Source organism: Mustela erminea, chromosome 11 (assembly GCF_009829155.1).
Source record: "Mustela erminea isolate mMusErm1 chromosome 11, mMusErm1.Pri, whole genome shotgun sequence".
NCBI lineage: Eukaryota > Metazoa > Chordata > Mammalia > Carnivora > Mustelidae > Mustela > Mustela erminea.
Genome location: NC_045624.1, coordinates 13759027 through 13780394, shown reverse-complemented (window position 1 = coordinate 13780394; position 21368 = coordinate 13759027). Strand labels below are relative to the sequence as shown.

General features: G+C 38.2%; 1 protein-coding gene across 1 annotated transcript in view; it reads right to left on the bottom strand.

Moving 5' to 3' along the window:
- Positions 1–21368, bottom strand: part of KDM7A (lysine demethylase 7A) — an 85489-nt gene that overhangs the window by 37643 nt on the left and 26478 nt on the right. The window contains exons 2-4 of the mRNA XM_032304022.1: positions 9567–9652; positions 3704–3821; positions 539–699 (exon numbers count right to left, since the gene is read on the bottom strand). Coding sequence (XP_032159913.1) covers positions 539–699; positions 3704–3821; positions 9567–9652 — 365 coding nt within the window. The remainder of the gene's footprint in view (positions 1–538; positions 700–3703; positions 3822–9566; positions 9653–21368) is intronic.

Below are 21368 nucleotides of genomic sequence, written 5' to 3'. Positions count from 1 at the left end.
TGGAGAAACGGTTTCCCCCTTGTTTCTTATGCCTCTCTGGGCCTCAAAATCACACACTGAATCCAGACACCAGGCAGTGGCAATACCATCAAGTCACAAATATAGAAACGGGCTTGAATGTGGTCTCCTCTTTCCCCAGCCCTTCTCTAGGCCCTGGAGGTCAATGACACAGGATCCAGGGATTCTGCTCTTGCATGCTACAGAGTCCTAGAACCAGTCCAATTTCGCAGTGTCTTCCTCCTGTTAGCTGTAGTTACACCTCACAACTGTTTCTCCTAAGCAGGTAGCAGACAATCTGATGGCAACAGAAAGAGTGGCAGAATGAGGCTGAGTACATAAGAATAGAGCAACTGTCTCATTCTCTTTCTCTGACAACTAGAGGTTTGCTCAGAAGAAAAGTTTTCGACCTAGGTGATACTGAATTTCACTTTTCCTACTAAATTACCATCTCTTCACTCAACTTCTAATGTACTCAGAACACTACTACAACTACTTTTACCACATTTCCCCCAAGTACTTCAAGGAACCAAGTGCGTACCTACATAGCGTTCCACATCCATGACAGAAAAAGTAGGTGGAGGGAGCCTGAGTCCTAGGTCATCTAATTTGGGGACCATAATAGGAACTTCAAATCCGTGTTTCTCCAGGTATCTTTGTGTCAGCTGGCTGCCATGCATCTTTACAATGATTTCATCGGCACTAAGGAAAACATAAGGGTAAACAGTCATCTTTGTTGGTAAATTCATTAAAAAAAAATAGTCTGGGAATGAGTTAACTCATATACTGCATCACTGTCTATATCAGCAGTTCTCAACCAATCAAACCCAATTCTCCTTTTTAGAACAAATGTTTTATCAAGTCCTTTTTACTATTCTAAAGTAAAAGTCATAGATAATTACCTCAATATGTATCATTGAAAAATATGAATACCTAAAATTAGTTTATAGCAAAATACATATTCGATACATAAATGTTTCAGTAAACTACACAAGGAGAGATAATATAATAATAGGATGATTACAACTTCTTGTAATGAGTAACTGAATTTAAGAGAAGTAACTAGATCAGAAGCCACTAAAAACAAGCTGTGTAGGAAATCAGGAGAGTGAAAGGTAAGGGGGCACCTTAGGAAAAAAAGCTGGTGTCAAGATAAGTAAAACAGATAAGATTCTATCCAGCTGTAAAATTCTACACAAGTATTTGTTAGACATTTCAAAGCCTCATGGACATAGAACAATTCACTGTTGTCCCACACCATGGAGAATGACTAGCTCCCATGGTTCCCTCCCATGGTTCCCGTCCACCAAGATAAAGGTCGAAAAGGAACTCCTGATCTATCTGTTACAACCAGTATGTCATAAGTTACAGTAAGTGGTCACCCAAGCCACTAAAAAGCATGCTGAACCCCAGCTGCCCGCTCTCATGAGTAACACGTCATGACCATCACATTTAAGAGTGGTTTGTCCCTTTCCAATGTTCTCTAACCATAAATCAAAGATCTCTTTAAATGAGGATGTCCTAGACTTAATCTTCCAATTGCCCCCAGAATGCAGCTGTTAATACATTCAAATAAGTACAAGAGCTGCTTTACAGGCTACAACAGTCGTTTCCATTTACCTTAACTGTATTCACGTCACCTGCAGCCTGGGAATCAAGGAAAAGACAAGAAGTACGGGTTCTCTGAATTACTGGGTTCTAATCTGTCCACCCTCTCAGTAAGAAAAGGGCAGTTGGAAGCTCCCTAAAATGAGACAGACTTGTTCTGGATAGTCTTATATTTGAAAGACTTAGATCTCCTTCATCTGACTCACTGTGTTCTGTGCTGCCTTTTAGTTCCCCCACAAGCATCTAACATTTCCTCTTTCCCCAACCTCTGAGAATCAAACAATTCCTTCAACTCCAATCTGAGGGATAATTTCCAGTCACTTGTACTTTCTGATCTTCAGTGTTTGGTGTTTTACTTCCCCTGTCGATCAAAAACCTGTAAGTACAAGTGCTTAAAAATACATGCACACCGTTATTTTCAAGGGAAAAAAACTGGAGACAACCTAAACATACATCAGGGAGGGATGATTAAGTGGATTACGGTGAGTATACCTGACTGCGTACTACACTGCAGTCAAGGAGGGAGGTAAAGCTTTGTAAATGGGGAAAAAATACAGATGAAATAGGTATTTCATATGCATAATAAACCCCATTTTATTTTTTAAAAACTAGATGCATGTATATATACACACATACATAGACATAAATATTTTAAATGTAATTATTTATGTAGGAAAATGTCTCAAAAGGCCCACACTAAGTTTTAAAATGGGGGAGAGGGAGGTAAGATAACCCATGCACTATATTTTATATACTTCTGTGTTAATCACATCAAGTATGTGTAATTTAATTAATTACCATCTCTACATATGGTTTTTGAATGATGTGAAGGTTTATGGAGTTAAAATAAAACCAAAAACCTTTAATTAATGGTAATAATCATTTAGACATTTGTGACCATCTCTGTAACTGCTCTTACTTGTTACCACTTTGGCACAGAAGCCGCAGGCATCACTAGGTCAGGATTTTTAACACTGTTCTTTTGGGTCACAAGCCTATTTGAAAAGAGTAAAAGCTTTGGCTCCGCTTCCTGAAAAATGCACATTCATATATTGACACTAAACTATTTACACAGCTTCAAGAAACTCACTAGCCTCTCCGAAGCCTATTCTAGACCCAGGCTGAAAACTCTGGCCCTAGCTCCAAACCAATCAAGGAAAACAAACATTCGCCCAACCACTCTGAAACTGGTAAGAGAGAGTATTTGAGACGAACGCCTTCACTATCACAAAAGGCATGTGGAAACCACTGTGGAGAGCTCAGCAGACCTGAGGGAGCCAACACTGGGTGTGTATCAATTACACATTTCTGTTTAAGGATTAAACGAGGGAGAGGGAGAGACAAGAATGTTAAAGACTGTGAAGAAATAGCACGGGTTTTACAGTTACAGGACCTGAAATAATTCTGTAATAGGCTGCACGTGATGTTGAGATTTAAATTTAAATTGTGCTTTCCCTCCTTAACAAGCCTGGATATGATCTCATGTAAAAGGCTATTAAGCATTATCACTTTAAATAGATGTCAGGCAGCAAGCGGGAAATGATTTAAATTAGCATGATTAAATGCTATGCAATACTTTTGATGCTCCCTGAGCCATAGATAAGTCAAACACTTTCCATTATCTTTTAAAAATCAAAAAGCCCAGTCCTGCTGCCACCAGAGAGGCTGAGCAATGGTTATGGGTACCCCTGCCAGACCCAGGGTAGAGAGATAAGAAAACAACACAAGAAAAACACAGAGTTTGACAATCAGAACAGGGGAGGAGAAGCAGCAACTTCCCATCATGAAGAATCCGGTACCGGAAACAACTGCCTTAAATCAGTGTATTTCAAATTTTCTGGACAGAGATCAGCAGTTCATGTATTTGTACAAGGTGCGCCAGTACACATAGGTAACACGATATAGTTCCATGAAACCTTGCTTATTTACTCATTACTTATATAAATGCGCCAATATTTTCTATTTCATTAATAAAAAAAAAAAAAGGTAAAACGCTGAGAATGGGTTGCAACCTGAAGTCTGAAAACATTGCTTTAGATAATGCCACTGCGTGAGATAACAGTCTCAAGTTTTCTTTGGCAAGAACAAGTTTCCATACCTTGGGAAGACTCGAGAACGTAACTCCTTCACAAAAGTTCTAGTCCCAGCTTGCACTGGTTTGGTGCCATCATCAATTTCTGTGTAGTCGTGCCTGTGCCAATTCCTCCGCTTTTTCACTGGGTTTTTAGAAGTTTTAAAAAAGAGAACAGTTGTGATAACCAGTGATACCATGTACTTTCTAAAAGGTACATTCTATATGATAAGAAATAGCAATTATAAGTACAATAAGAAACACTCCCTTTTGAATGCAGTTCCAAGCTGAAGAGTATAAATTTTACTTTGTGTAATGCCACAATTATAGGTAACTGACTGTGGATTTTAAAAAGTCTATGCTAAATCTATGTTAACGAACTAGAATTTAAATAAAATTTTGAAGAGAGCACAAAATTTGTTTTTAAAAGTCTACTCTTTATTTCAAAAAAATTTAAATCGACAAATGCAAATTAGCAGATGGAGCCCATTTTATTTTTTTTTTTTTTTTTTTTTTTTTTTTTTTTTTTAAAGATTTTATTTATTTATTTGAGAGAGAAACAGTGAGAGAGAGCATGAGCGAGGAGAAGGTCAGAGAGCGAAGCAGACGCCCCATGGAGCTGGGAGCCTGATGCGGGACTCGATCCCGGGACTCCGGGATCATGACCTGAGCCGAAGGCAGTCGTCCAACCAACTGAGCCACCCAGGCGTCCCAAGCCCATTTTAATATCCACACTGACACATACAATAAAATAACACAATTACTTTAAATCATGACTTTCACAAGACCATGAAGTGACAGTATGATTTTTATTGATCATCCAAGTCATGGATCCCACATCAGAAATCTCTTTTAACAGCAACAGTTCCCTTCTCTTTTATGTCAAGATCTGGTCCCAAAATAAGCATGCTTACACTGCCACAAAAGAAGAGCAGGTGGCTGCAGCATAGTTAAAGAAGATAAATGACAGAACAAGTAACTTTACGATGAGTCCTAATGCTCAGACCCTGTAATTCTACAGCTCTGGGCAACTACGGTCTTGAAGAGTCCTGGCAATCAAAATCAGGAGACTTGGACTGGACTCCCAGTTCAGCCATAACTTATTCTCAACTGTGGGCAAGTCATGTGACAAGACTGGGTCCACTTTCCTCAAATGGAATGAAGGGAGGAGTGCTGTGTTTCTCTTCTTCTTCTTCTTCTTCTTTTTTTCTTGGAGTGCTGTATTTCAAACCATGTTGATGAATCCCTTAGTAAAGGGGAAGATGGGGAAGAGACCAAGACAGAAACTGTGGACCTCATTCTGCTTTCGACCAGGGCGACACCACCTACAGCCCTTTTGTGTGCTAGCAATTAAGATGTCTAAATTTTTGGGCGCCTGGGTGGCTCAGTGGGTTGAGCCGCTGCCTTCGGCTCAGGTCATGATCTCAGAGTCCTGGGATCGAGTCCCGCATCAGGCTCTCTGCTCAGCGGAGAGCCTGCTTCCCTCTCTCTCTCTCTCTGCCTGCCTCTCCATCTACTTGTGATTTCTCTCTGTCAAATAAATAAATAAAATCTTAAAAAAAAAAAAAAAAGATGTCTAAATTTTATATTCTTTTTTAAGTTTGAAAATCACTCTTACAGGGCACCTGGGTGGCTCAATTGGTTAAGTCACTATCTTCAGCTCAGGTCATGATCCCAGGGTGCTGGGATCGAGTTCTAGTCGGTGTCCTTGCTCGGCAGGAAGCCCGCCTCTCCCTCTGCCACTCCCCCTGCTTGTGCTCTCTCCTCTCTCCCTCTTTCCCTCTCTGACAAATAAATAAAATACGTAAAAAGAAAAAAGAAAATCACTCTTAAGACTAAAATCTTCATGACTCTAGGAAATGTACTAAAGTCTACAACCAGCTTAGAATGTATCAAAAAATAAATAAATAAAATGGATAGATACGAGACTCTGTAGTGAAGCAAGTAGTATAAAATATTAATAGTGGAGCCTACATGGTGAGTTTGGAAGTACTCCCAACAAAATTCTTTCAACCTCTCCCGTATGTTTCAATGTTTTCCTAATAAAACATGGAGCCAGGGGAACTCTATGAGTCTAAGTTATTCCAAACCTTCACCCTAAAAGATCATAATAAATTAATACTGGATCCTCATCTGGATAAGGAGAAGTCATATTAAATAACCAATAAGGGAGGAAACTGGGCTTATTCATTTCTGAGGGTTTAAAACAAGATTTTCAAGTAATTCATGGCAGTCAAACCCGCAATATAGAAAACAGTAAATCCCATTTTTTAAAAGTCTCATGAGAAAAATAGTATCATAAAGCAACCTTCCTAGAAAATGCCATTAAGGCATCCTTCGTGTGTTATTTTTTCTCATTTAAAATCACTTATAAAATTCAAGGGTGTTTCATTCCAGGCTTCTGTTCTACATATATAGAGATACATTACCCCATTTTATTTTCAACTGGGATCATGATGTTCATTCTGCTTACCTTTCTTATTCTATCATGAGCATTTTTCTCCTTATTAAATATTCAAAAGCAATTTAAAAGGAGCCTAAATTTTAAGACATAGATATAGATGCATCACTTTATAATCCTTTTTCGACTCTTAAGCACTTAGCTCATTCTGAATCTTTCTTCAAACAAAACTGAGATTAATATTCATATACATAAATCTGTTTCCCTCATTAATTCCTCAGGAGAAATTCCTAGAAATGCCAGAAGACTCAATATTTTTAAGATATTTGCTACATATTGCAAAACTGCCTCCAAAAAAGTGATAGGTAACTCACATTCTTACCGGTATACACAAGCAGCCTATTTCGAAGCCCTGGGTCAACAGTGAGCATCACCATTAAAAAAAAAAAAAAAAAAAAAAAAAAGAGGGGTGTCTGGGTGGCTTAGTTGGTTGAGCATCTGATTCTTTATTTCAGCTCAGGTCATGATCCAGGGGTCTTGGGATGGAGCCCTGCATCAGGCTCCCCGCTCAGCAGGGAGGTGTGCTTGCCTCCCTCTCCCTCAGCCCCTGCCCTCACTAGCACATGCTTGCTCTCTCTCTCAAATACATACATACATCATTAAAAAATAAAATTTAATTTAAATTTGAATTTAAATTAAAAAAAAGACAAAGTTACCCATTTGATAGGTAAACTACAGTATTATAGTGTTTTAATTTTCATTTTGGCAGAACAGATTAGAGTTAGAATAGATCTGGGATTGGACAGCTATCGGCTCAAACTCCAACTCCACCAAATAACTACACAAAAGAGCTAGTTCAATCATTTTTCTCCCCTCAACATGTCACAAATATCGAAGGAAATAACATAAGTCAAGTACTTCTTAGCATAGTTCCTAGGGCATCCAATAAGCTGCCAATTACTTGTCTTTCCTTTCAAATGAGCAGATCTGCACAATGTTGACAGAGATGCTACAACTGTCTTGTTAGACCAACATGCTTAACACATAAAATCAGCCACTGCAAGAAGGTGACTGAATTTCTTAAAGGAAGGAATATTCTGGTAGCCATCACAGGGAGAGAAAATTTTGAGTTTAGACTCCATGTGCCTGAGAAACACTGAGATATGTAAGTCTGGGGCTTTTTTGATATTTGACCTTAAATTCAATTCTTAACTCCCATTAAAAGGGTCAAATCTAAATTCACCATACCAAGTGACTATTACACTGTCTGAACAGTATCTACAATAAGGATTCCTGGGGAACTCTGAGAGAACAGGAAGCCCTAGGTGGCAAACAAGAGAGGCTTAACAGCAGAGGGAAAGGGGCCAAAAGGAATGACCCAAGTTAAGGGTGTAGGGTGAAAGGGAGGGAAGGTGAGCCTTAAATTAAGATAGAACAAATTACTGGATCTTGGACATTTTCCCTGTGGGTATTTAGTGCTGGACTTTTGCCTAGAAGATAACCAATTCCTGATCTTTTGTGATTCAAGCATGAGAAGTATACGAAGGGCCACGCAACAGTCCAGCTTCTCTCTGAAGCATCATTATGCAAAGTGCAGGTCATGATCCATTATGGATTATGAAATCAATTTAGTGAGCATGACAAGCTTTTTAAAAAAATTAAATCATATAGAAAAAACAGAAAGCAGAATGCATCACGTATCATAGTGTTTTAAACACAACACTATTCCATCTCATTGTAACCCACTTAATATTTCATTGAAATTAAATTCAAATTATTTCATTTGGAAATTATATAAATTCTAAACTAAAAGTGTTATAAATTTTAGTTCTGTTTCCTTTCTTGAGGTAACAACCCAGTACTATTTATTTCCTCCAAGAATTATACTTGGTCAATAATCATTCCAAGTTGTATACCACATACTTCACTGCTGCACAAAATAAAAAGCTTTAAAAACATTTATGACAATAAACTGGCCAATTACACAAAAAATTCTACCAATTTGCTAACCTCAAATTTTATACTGTGTAATAAAATGGATAATGTATATTTTAATATTTTATGAAATTTAATGTAATATTTTGATTTATTCTTACAGCATGAATTTCTAAATCTCTTACAAAGATATTAAATTATTAATTCTAACAGATAAAATGGAAAAAAAAATACTGTCATCTTTTTTTTCCCTTTAAAGATTTATTTATTTTAGAGAGAGAGTGCGAGAAAAAGCAAGCGTGTGTGAGTGGGGGCAGGGACAGGAGGAGAGGAAGAGGGAGAGAATCTCAAGCAGACCCCCCACACAAGGAGCCTGGCATGGGACTTGGTCCCACGACCCCAAGATCACCTCTGAGCTGAAATCAAGAGTACAGGCCAGGAAGCTCATGTGCTCTCTGGGGTGTACCAATATCACACATAAAACGATATTTAACTCAGGCAGGAAAGTGTAGGCAGACACTTGCTCAGGCCTCTGCCTTCCTCAGAATGGGACTGGGTCAGGGGTGTTGTCTCAAGTTGGGCAGGACTCTAGGCCACACTCAAACTGAAGACCAAAATCAGAAAACAGAATAACATTTCAGCATTTTGATACCCAAATCTCCCAAAAATATAATGCATGTGTGTGCATTAAAGTCTTATCCTGTACACTGTCCCAATTACTACTGAAAGTTTTTTTTTTCAATTTATAAAGAGACAAAAACATTTGAAATCAGTTTCCAGAATCAGAAAACTTTACTTTTCCACACTTCTCAAACTGAAAGCACTGAATACATGCCTTTAAGTTTGGGGGTTTTGCCCTTGCAATTAAGAACGACGGTATTTTGGGGGCACCTGGGTGGCTTTGCCGTTTAAGCAGTTAAACGTCTAACTCCTGATTTTGGCTCAGGGTAATCTTGGGGTCGTGGATCAAGCCCCACGTCAGGCTCCATGCTCAGCGGGGAGTCTGCTTGAGATTCTTTCCCTCTCCCTCTCCGTCTCCTTCTGTCCTGCCCCCCATTCACACACACTCATTTTTTCTCTCTCTCTAAAATAAATAAATCTTTAAAGGGAAAAAAAGAATGACAGTATTTTTTTCAATTTATCTTCTTGATTTATCAAATGTTATTCAGCAATTCAGACAGAAATTGCATTCTCATGGGGCGCCTGGGTGGCTCAGTGCGTTAAAGCCTCTGCCTTCAGCTCAGGTCATGATCTCAGGGTTCTGGGATCGAGCCCCACATCGGGCTCTCAGCTCAGCTGGGAGCCTGCTTTCCCCTCTCTCTCTGCCTGCCTCTCTGCCTACTTGTGATCTCTCTCTCTGTCAAATAAGTAAATAAAAATATTTTTAAAAAAATTTATTAAAAAAAAAAGAAATTGTATTCTCAGTATCTTCAAAAAAATATTCCCTATAGTTCTTGGTGGGTGTAACATAACTAGTCAAAAGTATTATTAAAATATTGTCATGTACACATTAAATTCTAAACTTCAGTTTTTATTTAAGTTTCTAGTACTTACTCAAGGAGGAGCCATGTAGAACGGCACAGTTGGGACAGTGATAAAGGTCAATGTCAACAGCATGATGTTCTTCTACACCAACACAGCTAGATAAAGAAAAATAGAGTCAATATGTAAATAAGCTGAAAATCTTTACTTAACTACAGCAGATGGTTAGAATTTAGCTGGGAAGTGTACAACAACCTCACCAACAAATTCTGTAGATTACAGAAACATATGCAAAGATAAATTTTATTCTCCTCCCTATATACTTGCTAAATAATTATGGGGCAGAATATGCCCAAATACATGGAAAGTGATTCACATTTATCAACAGTAGAGACATCAGAAGTAATTAGAAGCCATAAGACCCTCAACCATTATGTAAATGCCACCTAGTGTGGACTCATTGTTTGTATTCCCCCAAATTCACATGTTGAAGCTGTAACCCCATCAGGGTATTTGGAGATAGGGCCCTATGGGATTAATTAAGACTGAATGAGGTCATAAAGGTAGGGCCTTGATAAAACAGGATTAGTGTTCTTAGAAGAGACACCAGGGGCACCTGGGTGGTACGGTCAGGTAAGCATCCAACTCTTGGTTTTGGCTCAGGTCATGATCTCAGGGTGGTGATCTTGGGGTCACAAGATCAAGCCCTGAGAAGAGCCCCACATCAAGCCTCCAGGGGAGCCCCCCATTAGCATGGAGCCTGCTTGAGATTCTCTCTGCCCCTCTCTGTCCCTCAAACAGCCAATAAATTCTAAAATAAAGAAAAGAAGAAGAGGAGACACCAGAGAGCTCTCATGATCTCTCTCCTTTCTCTCCCTTCCTTCCCACCCATACCCCATCCCAGCATTCTATTAACGCAGCATTCAGTATTCAGTTAAAATATGTTTCAAGAAGGAGAGGGGAGAAGTATTCATAGTCAACCAAAAACTGAGAGTTCACCTCCAGCTAACCCACAGTAAAGGAAATGCAAAGGACATATTGCTGGCCAAAGGAAGATGATCACGGAGAGGTCTGATGCAAGAAAAAAATAAAAAGCTTAAAAAAGTAATAATAAATATATGGGTAAATTTACATGGATATTCCCTACATAAAACAATGTCATGTGAGATTTAAAAATACACAAAGAACTAAAACACATGACAACAGCAGCACCTGAGTTAGAAGAGAACAAATGGAGTTACGGGTTTCTACCGGAAAGATGATGATTAACACTGGACTTCAGTAGTGAGAATGCCTCCTAGACTCTCTCAGGAGACAACTGAAAAAAGGAAAATAGAAAGTGTAATTTCCATACTATTAACAGTGTGGGGACAAAGAATTTATTTTAAAAATCAATTCAAAAAAAAGGAGGGGAGAAAAAAAGAAAAAAAAATGGAGAGACTAAAATAAAATGGAAGTATAAATTCAAATATATAAGTACCGTAATTATACCATATGCAAACTGATTAACCTGTTCCAAATAAGACAAAGATCACCCGGCTGGACTTAAACACTACAATTCACTGGTTATAGGAGACACACATAAAACAAGGAACCAGAAAGACTGTAAATAATAGGATGGGTAATTTTTTTTAAATAGTATTAAAAAGTAGTAATTATATAGTAATTTTTTTTAAAAAGTACAGGTATGTTAAGATTAAGCAACAGAAAATCAAAGTAAAAAATATGAGATAGACACACACAATTTAAAGATTTCATTTCCCAGGAAGATGTAACAAGAAGGACCGTATGGGACATTTTGACAACTCTCTCAGTATCTGACAGAATAAAGCAGGTAAAACAAAAATCTATGAAATATATAAGATGTGAACTTCAGGATTAAAAAGCATGGCCTAGGAACACATGGGTGGCTGTTTGTTGAGTGTCCAAATGCTGGTTTCAGTTCAGGTCACGATCTCATGGGTCATGGCACTGGGCCCCTGTGTTGAGCTCCAGACCTCAGCACAAGAGCTCCACACTCAGGGAAGAGCCTGCTTGAAGATGTTCGCCCTTTGCCTCTCCCTAACTCTCATGCGCTCTGTCTCCCACTCTCTCTCACATAAATAAACCTTAATAATAATAATAAATATGGGATGCCTGGGTGGCTCAGTGGGTTAAAGCCTCTGCCTTCAGCTCAGGTCACGATCCTAGGGTCCTGGGATTGAACCCCGCATGGGGCTCTCTGCTCAGTGGGGAGTCTGCTTCCTCCTTTCTCTCTGCCTGCCTCTCTGCCTACCTGTGATCTCCGTGTGTCAAATAAATAAATAAAAATCTTAAATAAATAAATAATAAAAATAAATAAAAAACATGATCTAATGGATATTTATGGGATAATACACCCGACATCTATAGAACACACATTCTTTCCAGCATTCATCAACCATTCATAACAAGCGACAGCACACTGAGCCACAGTCAAAATCTGAAAATCAGAAAATTTAAAAAAGTCTGAAATCTGGAACACTCTAGCCACAGTTCAATTAAGACAGAAATTAATGACAAAAAAGTTAAATGGAATCTTTATGTATTTAAAATTAAGAAACAAACTGCTAAATAACCCATGGGTCAACAGATAAATCATAATGAAACACGGAAAATTATCTAGAAATGAACACTAATAAAAACGCTGCATAACAAAACTTGTGGATGCAGAACTTACGAACAGAAATGCACAGCTTTAAACACACGTATTGGGGGAAAAAGCTGAAATCAATAAGCTAATAAGCAGCTACCTGAAGAAGTGAAAAAGAATAGCAAAATAAACCTTAAAAACACAGAAGGAATAAAAAAGCAGAACTGAAGACACAGAAAATGAACCACTCAACAGAGCATCAAAGCCAAAAATTGTTTGAAAACATAAAGTTGGCAAACCTCTCTGGCGAACTGAAGAGATAAGACAGGAATAACCAATACTGGGAACGAAAAGAGGCACAGAACTATAGATTCTAAGACATTAAAGGTAAAAGAGTATTATGAACAATCTTATGCTAAGTGACTAGAAAATATAGATAAAATAGGCAAACCTGAATCACAAAGAACGAGAGTATCTGAACACTCCTGGGATTGTTACTTTGTAATTTTTAAAAATTGTCCTCCCAACACACACAAATATCCCAGTTCCAAATATACCCAAGAAGTAATTCCAATACTATATAAAACTTGCACCAGAGAATAGAAAAAAAAAGACTTACTCCCCAACTCATTTTAGGGTAGCACAGCCTGATACTAAAACTTACAAAGAATTATATAAGAAAGGAAAATTAAAAACCACTCTCATTTATGAGCAAAAATGCAAATACCAAGTTTGGTCTATCTCAGGAATCCAAGGTGGTTTTAACTCTAAAAATTTTAATCAGTGAAATTTGCTACATTGACATTAAAAGAAAAAGTCTTGTGACCACTTAAAAAGATACAGGACAGGTACTTGACAAAATTCAACATTTACTTATGATTAAAAGGCAAATAAAACCTCTTAGAAAAATAAGACTAGGAAGCCTGCTGATTCACAGACTTGTGCTCCTGAGGCAAATAATACATTAGATGTTAATAAAAAAATAAAAAATAAATTAAAAAAATAAATACTAGGGCAGTTCCATAATCCATTAAAGGGTGCTTCCAAAAAATCCTGCAAATGACATGACATTGGTCTCTCTGAGATTAAGAACAAAAGAAGAATGTCTGATGTTACCAGTTTTATTGAACATTAGCTGGTGTGGTAAAATAAGAAAAAGATTTAAAAGGTATAGGAACTAGAAAAGAAAAAAAAAAGCAGTCATTTGCAACTATTACACCTATATCTGCAGAAAACTCAAAAGGATCTATAGATAAATGATAATCAATAAAAAGGTTGCTACATAGAGTATCAGCACATAAAAATCACATTTCCCTATATAAACAATATAAAGCTAAACAACGAAATAAAACACCATGTATACCTGGATAAAAATTGTCAAGGGGTCCCTTGGTAGCTCAGTCAGTCTTGATTTCGGCTCATGTCATAGTCTCAGGGTCGTGAGAACAAGCCCCACATCAGGATCTGTGCTCAGCATGGAGTCTGCTTGAGACTCTCCCTCTCCACCCCTACCCTGCTCTTCCCTGGACTAGTGCTCAATAAATAAACAAATAAATAAAATCTTTTTAAAATGTCGAGTACACTGGAAGTGAACAAAAACTAGGAAAGACCTCTTTAAGGAAAATTTAAAACATTACTAAGTGATTTTAAAGAAGATATAAATGAATGAAGATATACATCATAATCATGGATTTGAAGTTCAATAATGTAAAAATATTCTCTGTAAAGTGATTCACAGTTTCAATTTAACCCCAATCAAAATCTAAGGAACCTGATAGCTGATTCTAAAACTGATATGGAAATATAAAGAGCCAATAATACATAAGGCAATCCTACATATACTCTACCAGGTATCAGGATTTATCTGAAAGTTATAGGAAGTGGGGCACCTGGGTGGCTCAGTGGGTTAAAGCCTCTGCCTTTAGCTCAGGTCATGATCTCAGGGTCCTGGGATCAAGCCCCGCATCGGGCTCTCTGCTCAGCGGGGAGACTGCTTCCTCCTCTCTCTCTCTGCCTGCCTCTCTTGCCTACTTGTGATCTCTGTCTGTCAAATAAATAAATAAGATCTTTAAAAAGAAAAGAAAAGAAAAGAAGTTACAGGAATTAAGGTACTGTGGAAAAGAGGCATGAGCTCAAAAACAGTCTCACGCCCATATGGACACTTATATGTTACACAGAAGCCACGGCAGAGCAGGCAGCAAGGACAGATTTGTCAATGAATGTAAGGGTCTGAGACTTTTATCCATCTGTATGAAGAAAAAAATGAAATTAGGCACCTAATTCCCAACATTAAAATTTATTGCAAAGTAGATCAGAAACCTAAAGAACACAAGAAAGAAAAACTAAAAAGGCTGTGATAAGAGAGTATGACACTAGCAGTGTTTGGTTGGCTCCGTCAGTTGAACATCTGACTCTGTCTCGACTAACGTCTGGATCACACGGTTACAAGTTCGAACCCAGAGTTGGACTATGAGCTGCGTGTGGAGCCTACTTAAAAAAAGAAAAATGAAAAAAAAAAAATAATACGAAAATACCCTTACGACTTTTGTGCTGGGAAGGGCTATCTTACTCAGAATATAAAATGCCCTGTCCATAAGGTGGGAAAACCCCCCAGTAATTTCAATCATACCAAAATAAAACTGTTCACTAAAATAAAGAATAAAAGGATAAAGCAGAATGGAAGAAGACATTATAGTACAGATCACCACTAAAGGAACTATATCTAGAATATAATAAATTCATACAAATAAGAAGAAAAAAAACAATAGAAAAAATGGCCAAAGATTTGAAGAGGCACATCATAAAAGGAAATCCAAGTGGCTAACACACACATGGTGAAATGTGCAACCTCATTAACAACTGAGGGAAATACAAATTAAAATTGTAATATAATACCACAATACACCCACCAGACTGGCTAATACTAGAAAGTCTGACGGCACCAAATGTTGAAGACGATGTGGAGCAGTGGAAACTTTTCATGCACTGCAGCCTGGAGTAAATCTAGTACAGCCATTCGGGAAAACACAGCTGCAACAAAACTAAAGAACTGTATTCTCGGACCAAGCAATTTCTCTCTAGGTAAATGTATCTTAGAGAATCTCACACACATGTGCACCAGGATACTTACTGAAACAGAAATGGTTACAGAATCATTATTTGTAATAGTCAATAGTAAAATGAATGAACTGTAGTATATTCTCAAAGTTATAGTGTATACAGATTAAAAAAATGAAAGAACTATAGCCCCATGCAATATCTGAACAAATTCTGTAAGTGAGTGATCCGTGTGTTAAAAAGAGAGAGAGAGAGAATACATACAGTGTATTCTACTCATGAAGATCAAAATCAGGCAAAGCTATACTAGAGAGCTTAGAGATTAAACTAAAAAGGAGAGCAAGAAAGAGAGAAATCATAATAATAGGATCACGGTTTCCCCTAGGGAGCTGCACTCTGGAAAGGTGGGTCTTGGGGTCCTGGGTGGTTGTTATGTTTTGTAATTATTCATTAAACTGACGCTTTAGGTTTAGACTTGTTTTTGTGTCATTTTAAGCAACCAAAACTTTAATCAAATGTAGCAATTAGGGCGCCTGGGTGGCTCAGTGGGTTAAGCCGCTGCCTTCGGCTCAGGTCATGATCTCAGGGTCCTGGGATCGAGTCCCGCATCAGGCTCTCTGCTCGGCAGGGAGCCTGCTTCCTCCTCTCTCTCTCTGCCTGCCTCTCTGCCTACTTGTAATCTCTCTCTGTCAAATAAATAAATAAAATCTTAAAAAAAAAAAAGTAGCAATGAACAACTATAACAAAATACCCCCCAAAAAATCTTAGAGGTATCTGGATATCCCAAAACAAAACTACTTTCTTGTGTGAACTCCATCCCAAAGATCTGCTACCATACAGTCTTTAAGAATCTGAGTAGAGGGGCGCCTGGGTGGCTCAGCGGTTAAGCGTCTGCCTTCGGCTCAGGACATAATCCCAGGGTCCTGGGGTCGAGCCCCGCATCGGGCTCCCTGCCCAGCAGGAAGCCTGCTTCTCCCTCTTCCACCCCCCCCCCGCTTGTGTTCCCTCTCTCGCTGTGACCCTCTCTGTCAAATAAATAAAATCTTTAAAAAAAAAAAAAAAAAGAATCTGAGTAGAACTCACTGCAATCAAGACTAAAAAGTCAAAACCAGCCATCAAAAATAACATGACATTGCCATTCAAACATTCAATCTGTGTAACTGAATCCTATAAACACAATTCACTTTTGAGTAGAACTGAAACTTGCTTTATTTGTCCAATTTAAATTTATTTCATTTATTTCCACAGAAAGCAAAAGGTGAATATACTGCTTAAAAAGATTTTTTAGGCACGCTTGGGTGGCTCAGTGGGTTAAAGCCTCTGCCTTCGGCTCAGGTCATGATCCCAGAGCCCTTGGATCAAGCCCCAATTCAGGGTCTCTGCTCAGCAGGGAACCTGCTTCCCCCTCTCTCTCTGCCTGCCTCTCTGCCTATTTGTGATCTCTGTCTCTCAAATAAATAAATAAAATTAAAAAAAAAAGATTTTTTAACAAAATTTTTAAAAGATTTTACTTATCTGAGACAGACTGAATGAGAGAGAGAGGCAGAAGAAGAGGAAGAGGCAGACTCCCCACCACTGGGAATCTGAACCAGGCACCATCCCGAGATTCCAAGATCATGACCTGAGCCCAAAGCAGGCACTTAACCGAATGAGCCACCCAAGTGCCCTAAAAAGCTTTTTTATTTTTTTTTTTAAACTGAAAGGCTACCAATTTCCAATCCAATAAAATAAACCCTAGGCAAAATTCTCTACACATTTATGTACCATGTCCTGGGCCCACAGTTTCTTACACCCAAAAGGGTTTCTACAACCCAAAGAAAAGGTTAATAATCACTAGATAGGGGATCCAAGCTTCCAAATTTCAAAACTTAAAGTACAAAACTACAGTAATCAAGATTGTACGGTACTAGCATAAGAAGAGATATACAGAATGCAACAGAATTGAGAACCCAGAAATAAACCCTCACATTTAGGATCAACTGATTTTCCACGACAATGCCAAGACCATTCAATGAGGAAAGAAGTCTTTCCGACAAACAGCCCTGAGACAAACACACATGCAAAAGACAGCACTGGAACTCCTACCATACACATATACAAAAAGTAACTCAGATAGATCATATACCTAAGAACTAAGAAAGAACCAAAACTATAAAACTCTTAAATTAAGTGGAGGAGTAAATCTCTGTGGCCTTGAATTAGCATCCAACCTCAAACACACAGGTACAAAGAAAAAAATTAATGAACTGGACATCACACTATTGCCTCTGGTTTCTGTTTTCTCAGCTAACCTGGTGCGAGAACATGAGCTGAATGTGGTAAGTGTGAGAAAAGAAAGGTGTTAGGAAAGAAAGTATAAAATCATTGATCTGAAGAATGAAAGACCCAGAAACACAGTAACATGGCCAGGCTCAGAGTCCACCTGAGGTCTGTGACCATAAATTCCAACTGAAACCACTTCTGCACATAAAAATGTAACATTTTTTTCGGCCATGTTCAACACAGGCCCAAGGGAGCAGGATGGGTCTGTCCACAGTTGGGGTTTTATGGACAAAGACCAGAAAGAGAGTTGAGGATCCTTACAGAGAAGTTAATATAATGATGGACCCTGTGATCCGAGCTGCTGGATGGAAGGGGCATAAAGACAGAAGAAGGTAGTGAGAAAATGGTGAAATGGTCTGCGGGATCTCAGTGCATCCCTATCCCTGACTCAGTGGAGGCCTTGATCAAGTGATCTGTAAGGGACAGAGATTATGCCCAAATAGTGGGATGTTCAGAATCTGAAATATCTGAGGTAGTGTATTCTTTAACACTGATAAGGTTTAAGTGCAGTAACAGCAGGCTAAGATGGAAAAGTTCATGAGGAGAAAGTGAGATGTGTGAGGACTACCCTGTATCCAGTGAGAGTTCCAAACCAACCCTCTCTATCAAGTGAGGTTCATTAGATGTCAGTAGTAGGGGCTTCACTTCAACCAGAACAGAAACTCAAAGCCACAGAAGCCAACTTGACACTTCCAAAAACTCAGATTTGTCTCATCGTACCTTGACTATGGCCACACGTCTCATTCCTAAAAAAGTGACGGCTACACCAAATTAAGTAAGAAAACGATGTTAGATGTGTCCTGGAAAATCTAAACCAGCACAGAACATAAACTCAGCTACTCATAACTAAGATTCATAAATAAGGGCGATTTCCACAAGGCTCAGAGAAAAAAAAAGGAGGATAGGAACAATCAAATTAATTCAGGACACTTTGGGCAAAATTTAGCTAATAATACTTCTCAAAGGTCCCTGGTTCCTCTCTCCAGCTTCTACTCTTCATCCGCCATTCCCACAACAATATAATCTCTTATACTATAATGTTAGTGATGTCTTCAGGTTTTGACAATTATAAACACTGAAATGTTTAAAGTTTCAGAATTTAATAGTAAATTTGATACATTTACTAATTTTTATAATAGTAAATTAATAAATTAGTAAATATTAAAAACATCTTAATATAATATGCAATTTTTAAAAATCAAATTAAACAGAAAAATTAAGTGTTCCTAAACCAAGAAGTTTATTTCAGATCTTTGAAGAGCACCAAAGGGAATCACTACATACATTTCAGTTTCTCTCCCAGAGGGAGGGATAACTCACCCACCTCTTACCCACCTCTTAACCTCACCCTACATTAAAAGAATTCTAGAATCACTTTGGCTTTAATAGGTATGTTAAAAGGAAACAAAGTAGAACACACAAACTGTAGAATTCTGAAAGCAAAATTTGTAAGAATCACTTTCAACCCTTTAGTCTCTCTCCCTCCACTTATTTCTCTTATAAAACTTGCCTTCATATACAAATCGCCCTACTTTTTCCTAACAGCAAAATGTTCAATGTTTATTAGACCAGTGTGTGTGTCAACGCGTGTGTGTTGGGGGTGGTTTTCTATAGGGGTGACAATCTGACCTTTGCTGAATAGCTTCCATCTATAGAAGAACAACCCCACTGCCAAATGGTGAGTGGGACAGTGACAACTTTAGCACTTGCTATTGTCTTAATCTTCTGAAATTGTTGCTTAGCTGGCCTTTTTCTTTCTTTCTTTCTTTTTTCTTTTTGGACACCTGACAAGAACAGAATGGAATTAATGACTAACCAGAATTCCGTAGGATCTGCCAAACATTCTCTTTTTTCCTCTTGGATAATGCTCCCATTTATTTATTTTCTCTCCTCTTGTTGTTGAAAGAATTTGGGTGGCCAAATTCTTTTAAGATCTCACTGTCCTGTGGACTTCATTAGATATTCCTCTGGCTTCAAAATCTCTCCCCATTCTTCACCTAGCAATCCACACTACCTAGTCTTCAAACCCAACTCAAATTCCAAATTCCTCGCTGGATCACCCTCAGAAAGTCCTTTGACACTTTACTGATACACATTTCTACATATTGATACCGAGCTATTTTATATACTCTATTTCCTGAACTGAGCTCAAGACTTCTCTCAGTACCAAATACAGCCTGCCCACGACACCATGATCCCAGTAAATTTCTACTGGTAACTGTGCAGAAAACCTATTTGAAAACCAATACATTGTGGTAAAGCTACAGCAACTTTTATTTTTAAAGTCCATTCAGCTTAAATTTTTTTTAAAGAATTTGGTATAGGAACTAAAGGCAAAAAGTGAGTGGTAAAAAGGGAAAGATCCTTCAACCCAAATATTAGTAGATTTCTCATCCATCCTTGGATGATAGAAGGATGTAGTAATGAAATTCATTCATTTAAAATTTTCCTTCCTTACAAAGTTTTTACCTGGTATCCAAAGTCCACCTTCTTCCCCAAACCACCGAACTACCGACTGCAAACTCCAAAGCCCCCACGTGAACCCCATCAAGGAGGCTAGAATGTGGCCTTTGAGGTGAATTACCTCCAGGAACACAGAGGATAGGTTTATAACCTGCTCTGTATTTCCTTTTATATTCTAATTCTGGAGTCAGTCTGGCTCTTGGGACAGCTACAAGCCAGGCAAGACCCACCCAGCCTAGTTCCTAGCCACACTTAATAAACAAGTGCAAACTAGCTCCAGTGAGATGCACAGATTTTGGAATTAGAAAGACTCGGTTTGATTTTTAGCTCTGGTAGTTTTGACTCTGAGCAAATTTCTTCAACTCTCTGAGCACGAGTTCCCCTAGAATTAAACAGAACAATGTGTGTTAAGATGTAAGGCCCAGGGCTTAGCAAATAGTAAGCAATGCCATAGTACGTATTTTAAGTACTAACTGGGAGCCACTACTATTGGGACGTTTCTATCAGATAGCAGTCATAGCTCACAGAGCTCTGGGCTTATTCATGAAGTTTGAGCCTAAGCAGGAAACTTGGCTGAATAGTTGCCTTCAGGATGGCTCTTCAGAACACACTTCAGATCAAATGGCCATTCTTAAAGAGAAGAAGAGAAAGATAATTTGTTTTCAATTTTTGATTAGTTCTGATGGCTGAGTTGTCTGGAGTCAAGCTTACTGGCCTATGCTGGAATCCGGGCTTCTCCACCCCTTAGCTGTGTGACTTTGGGCAACTTACTCTGCCTGCTGCTGTCTTATTTATAAAGATGGAGATAATGGTATTTGTCTCCCTTAAAGAGATAATAATAAAATTAAGCTAATATACATAAGATGCTTCAATAGAACCGTGGAACAATAGTTTCGCTGGTCCAGAAACCTTGTTTTGCTAACCAGCATTGACTTAATGGACTGAAGTTCCCACTCAGAGTACAAGGATGTCACAGGCATTTCCACTTTTAAATTACATTTCACGTAGTGTGTTATCCCTGTGATACTTTATTACCAGATATCAGCTAAAGTGAATTTTTCCTTTACTATGAATTTTTATCATTTGTACATATGAAAATCAGCTGGTAATTTGTGATTAACTCTGAGGTTCTGAAAAAGCCCAACTTCTGTTATTTTCTTGCTGACATATAAAACTATTTTCATAAAATTAAGGGCTTTTAAGTTGACCAGGGCATATTTCAGCTTTTGTGAACATATTATTTTTGACACATTAAAGCGATTTATTGGTATATTATGTGCTTAACCATGCTTAATGAGGGTTTGGAATGAAACACATACTCTGAACCAAATTCTTTCAGTTCATAATAATCTCGAAAAATCAGACACTTTTTCTGCCTCAAACAGCTGGCTGACACATCCAACTGCTCTGGGGCTTCTAAC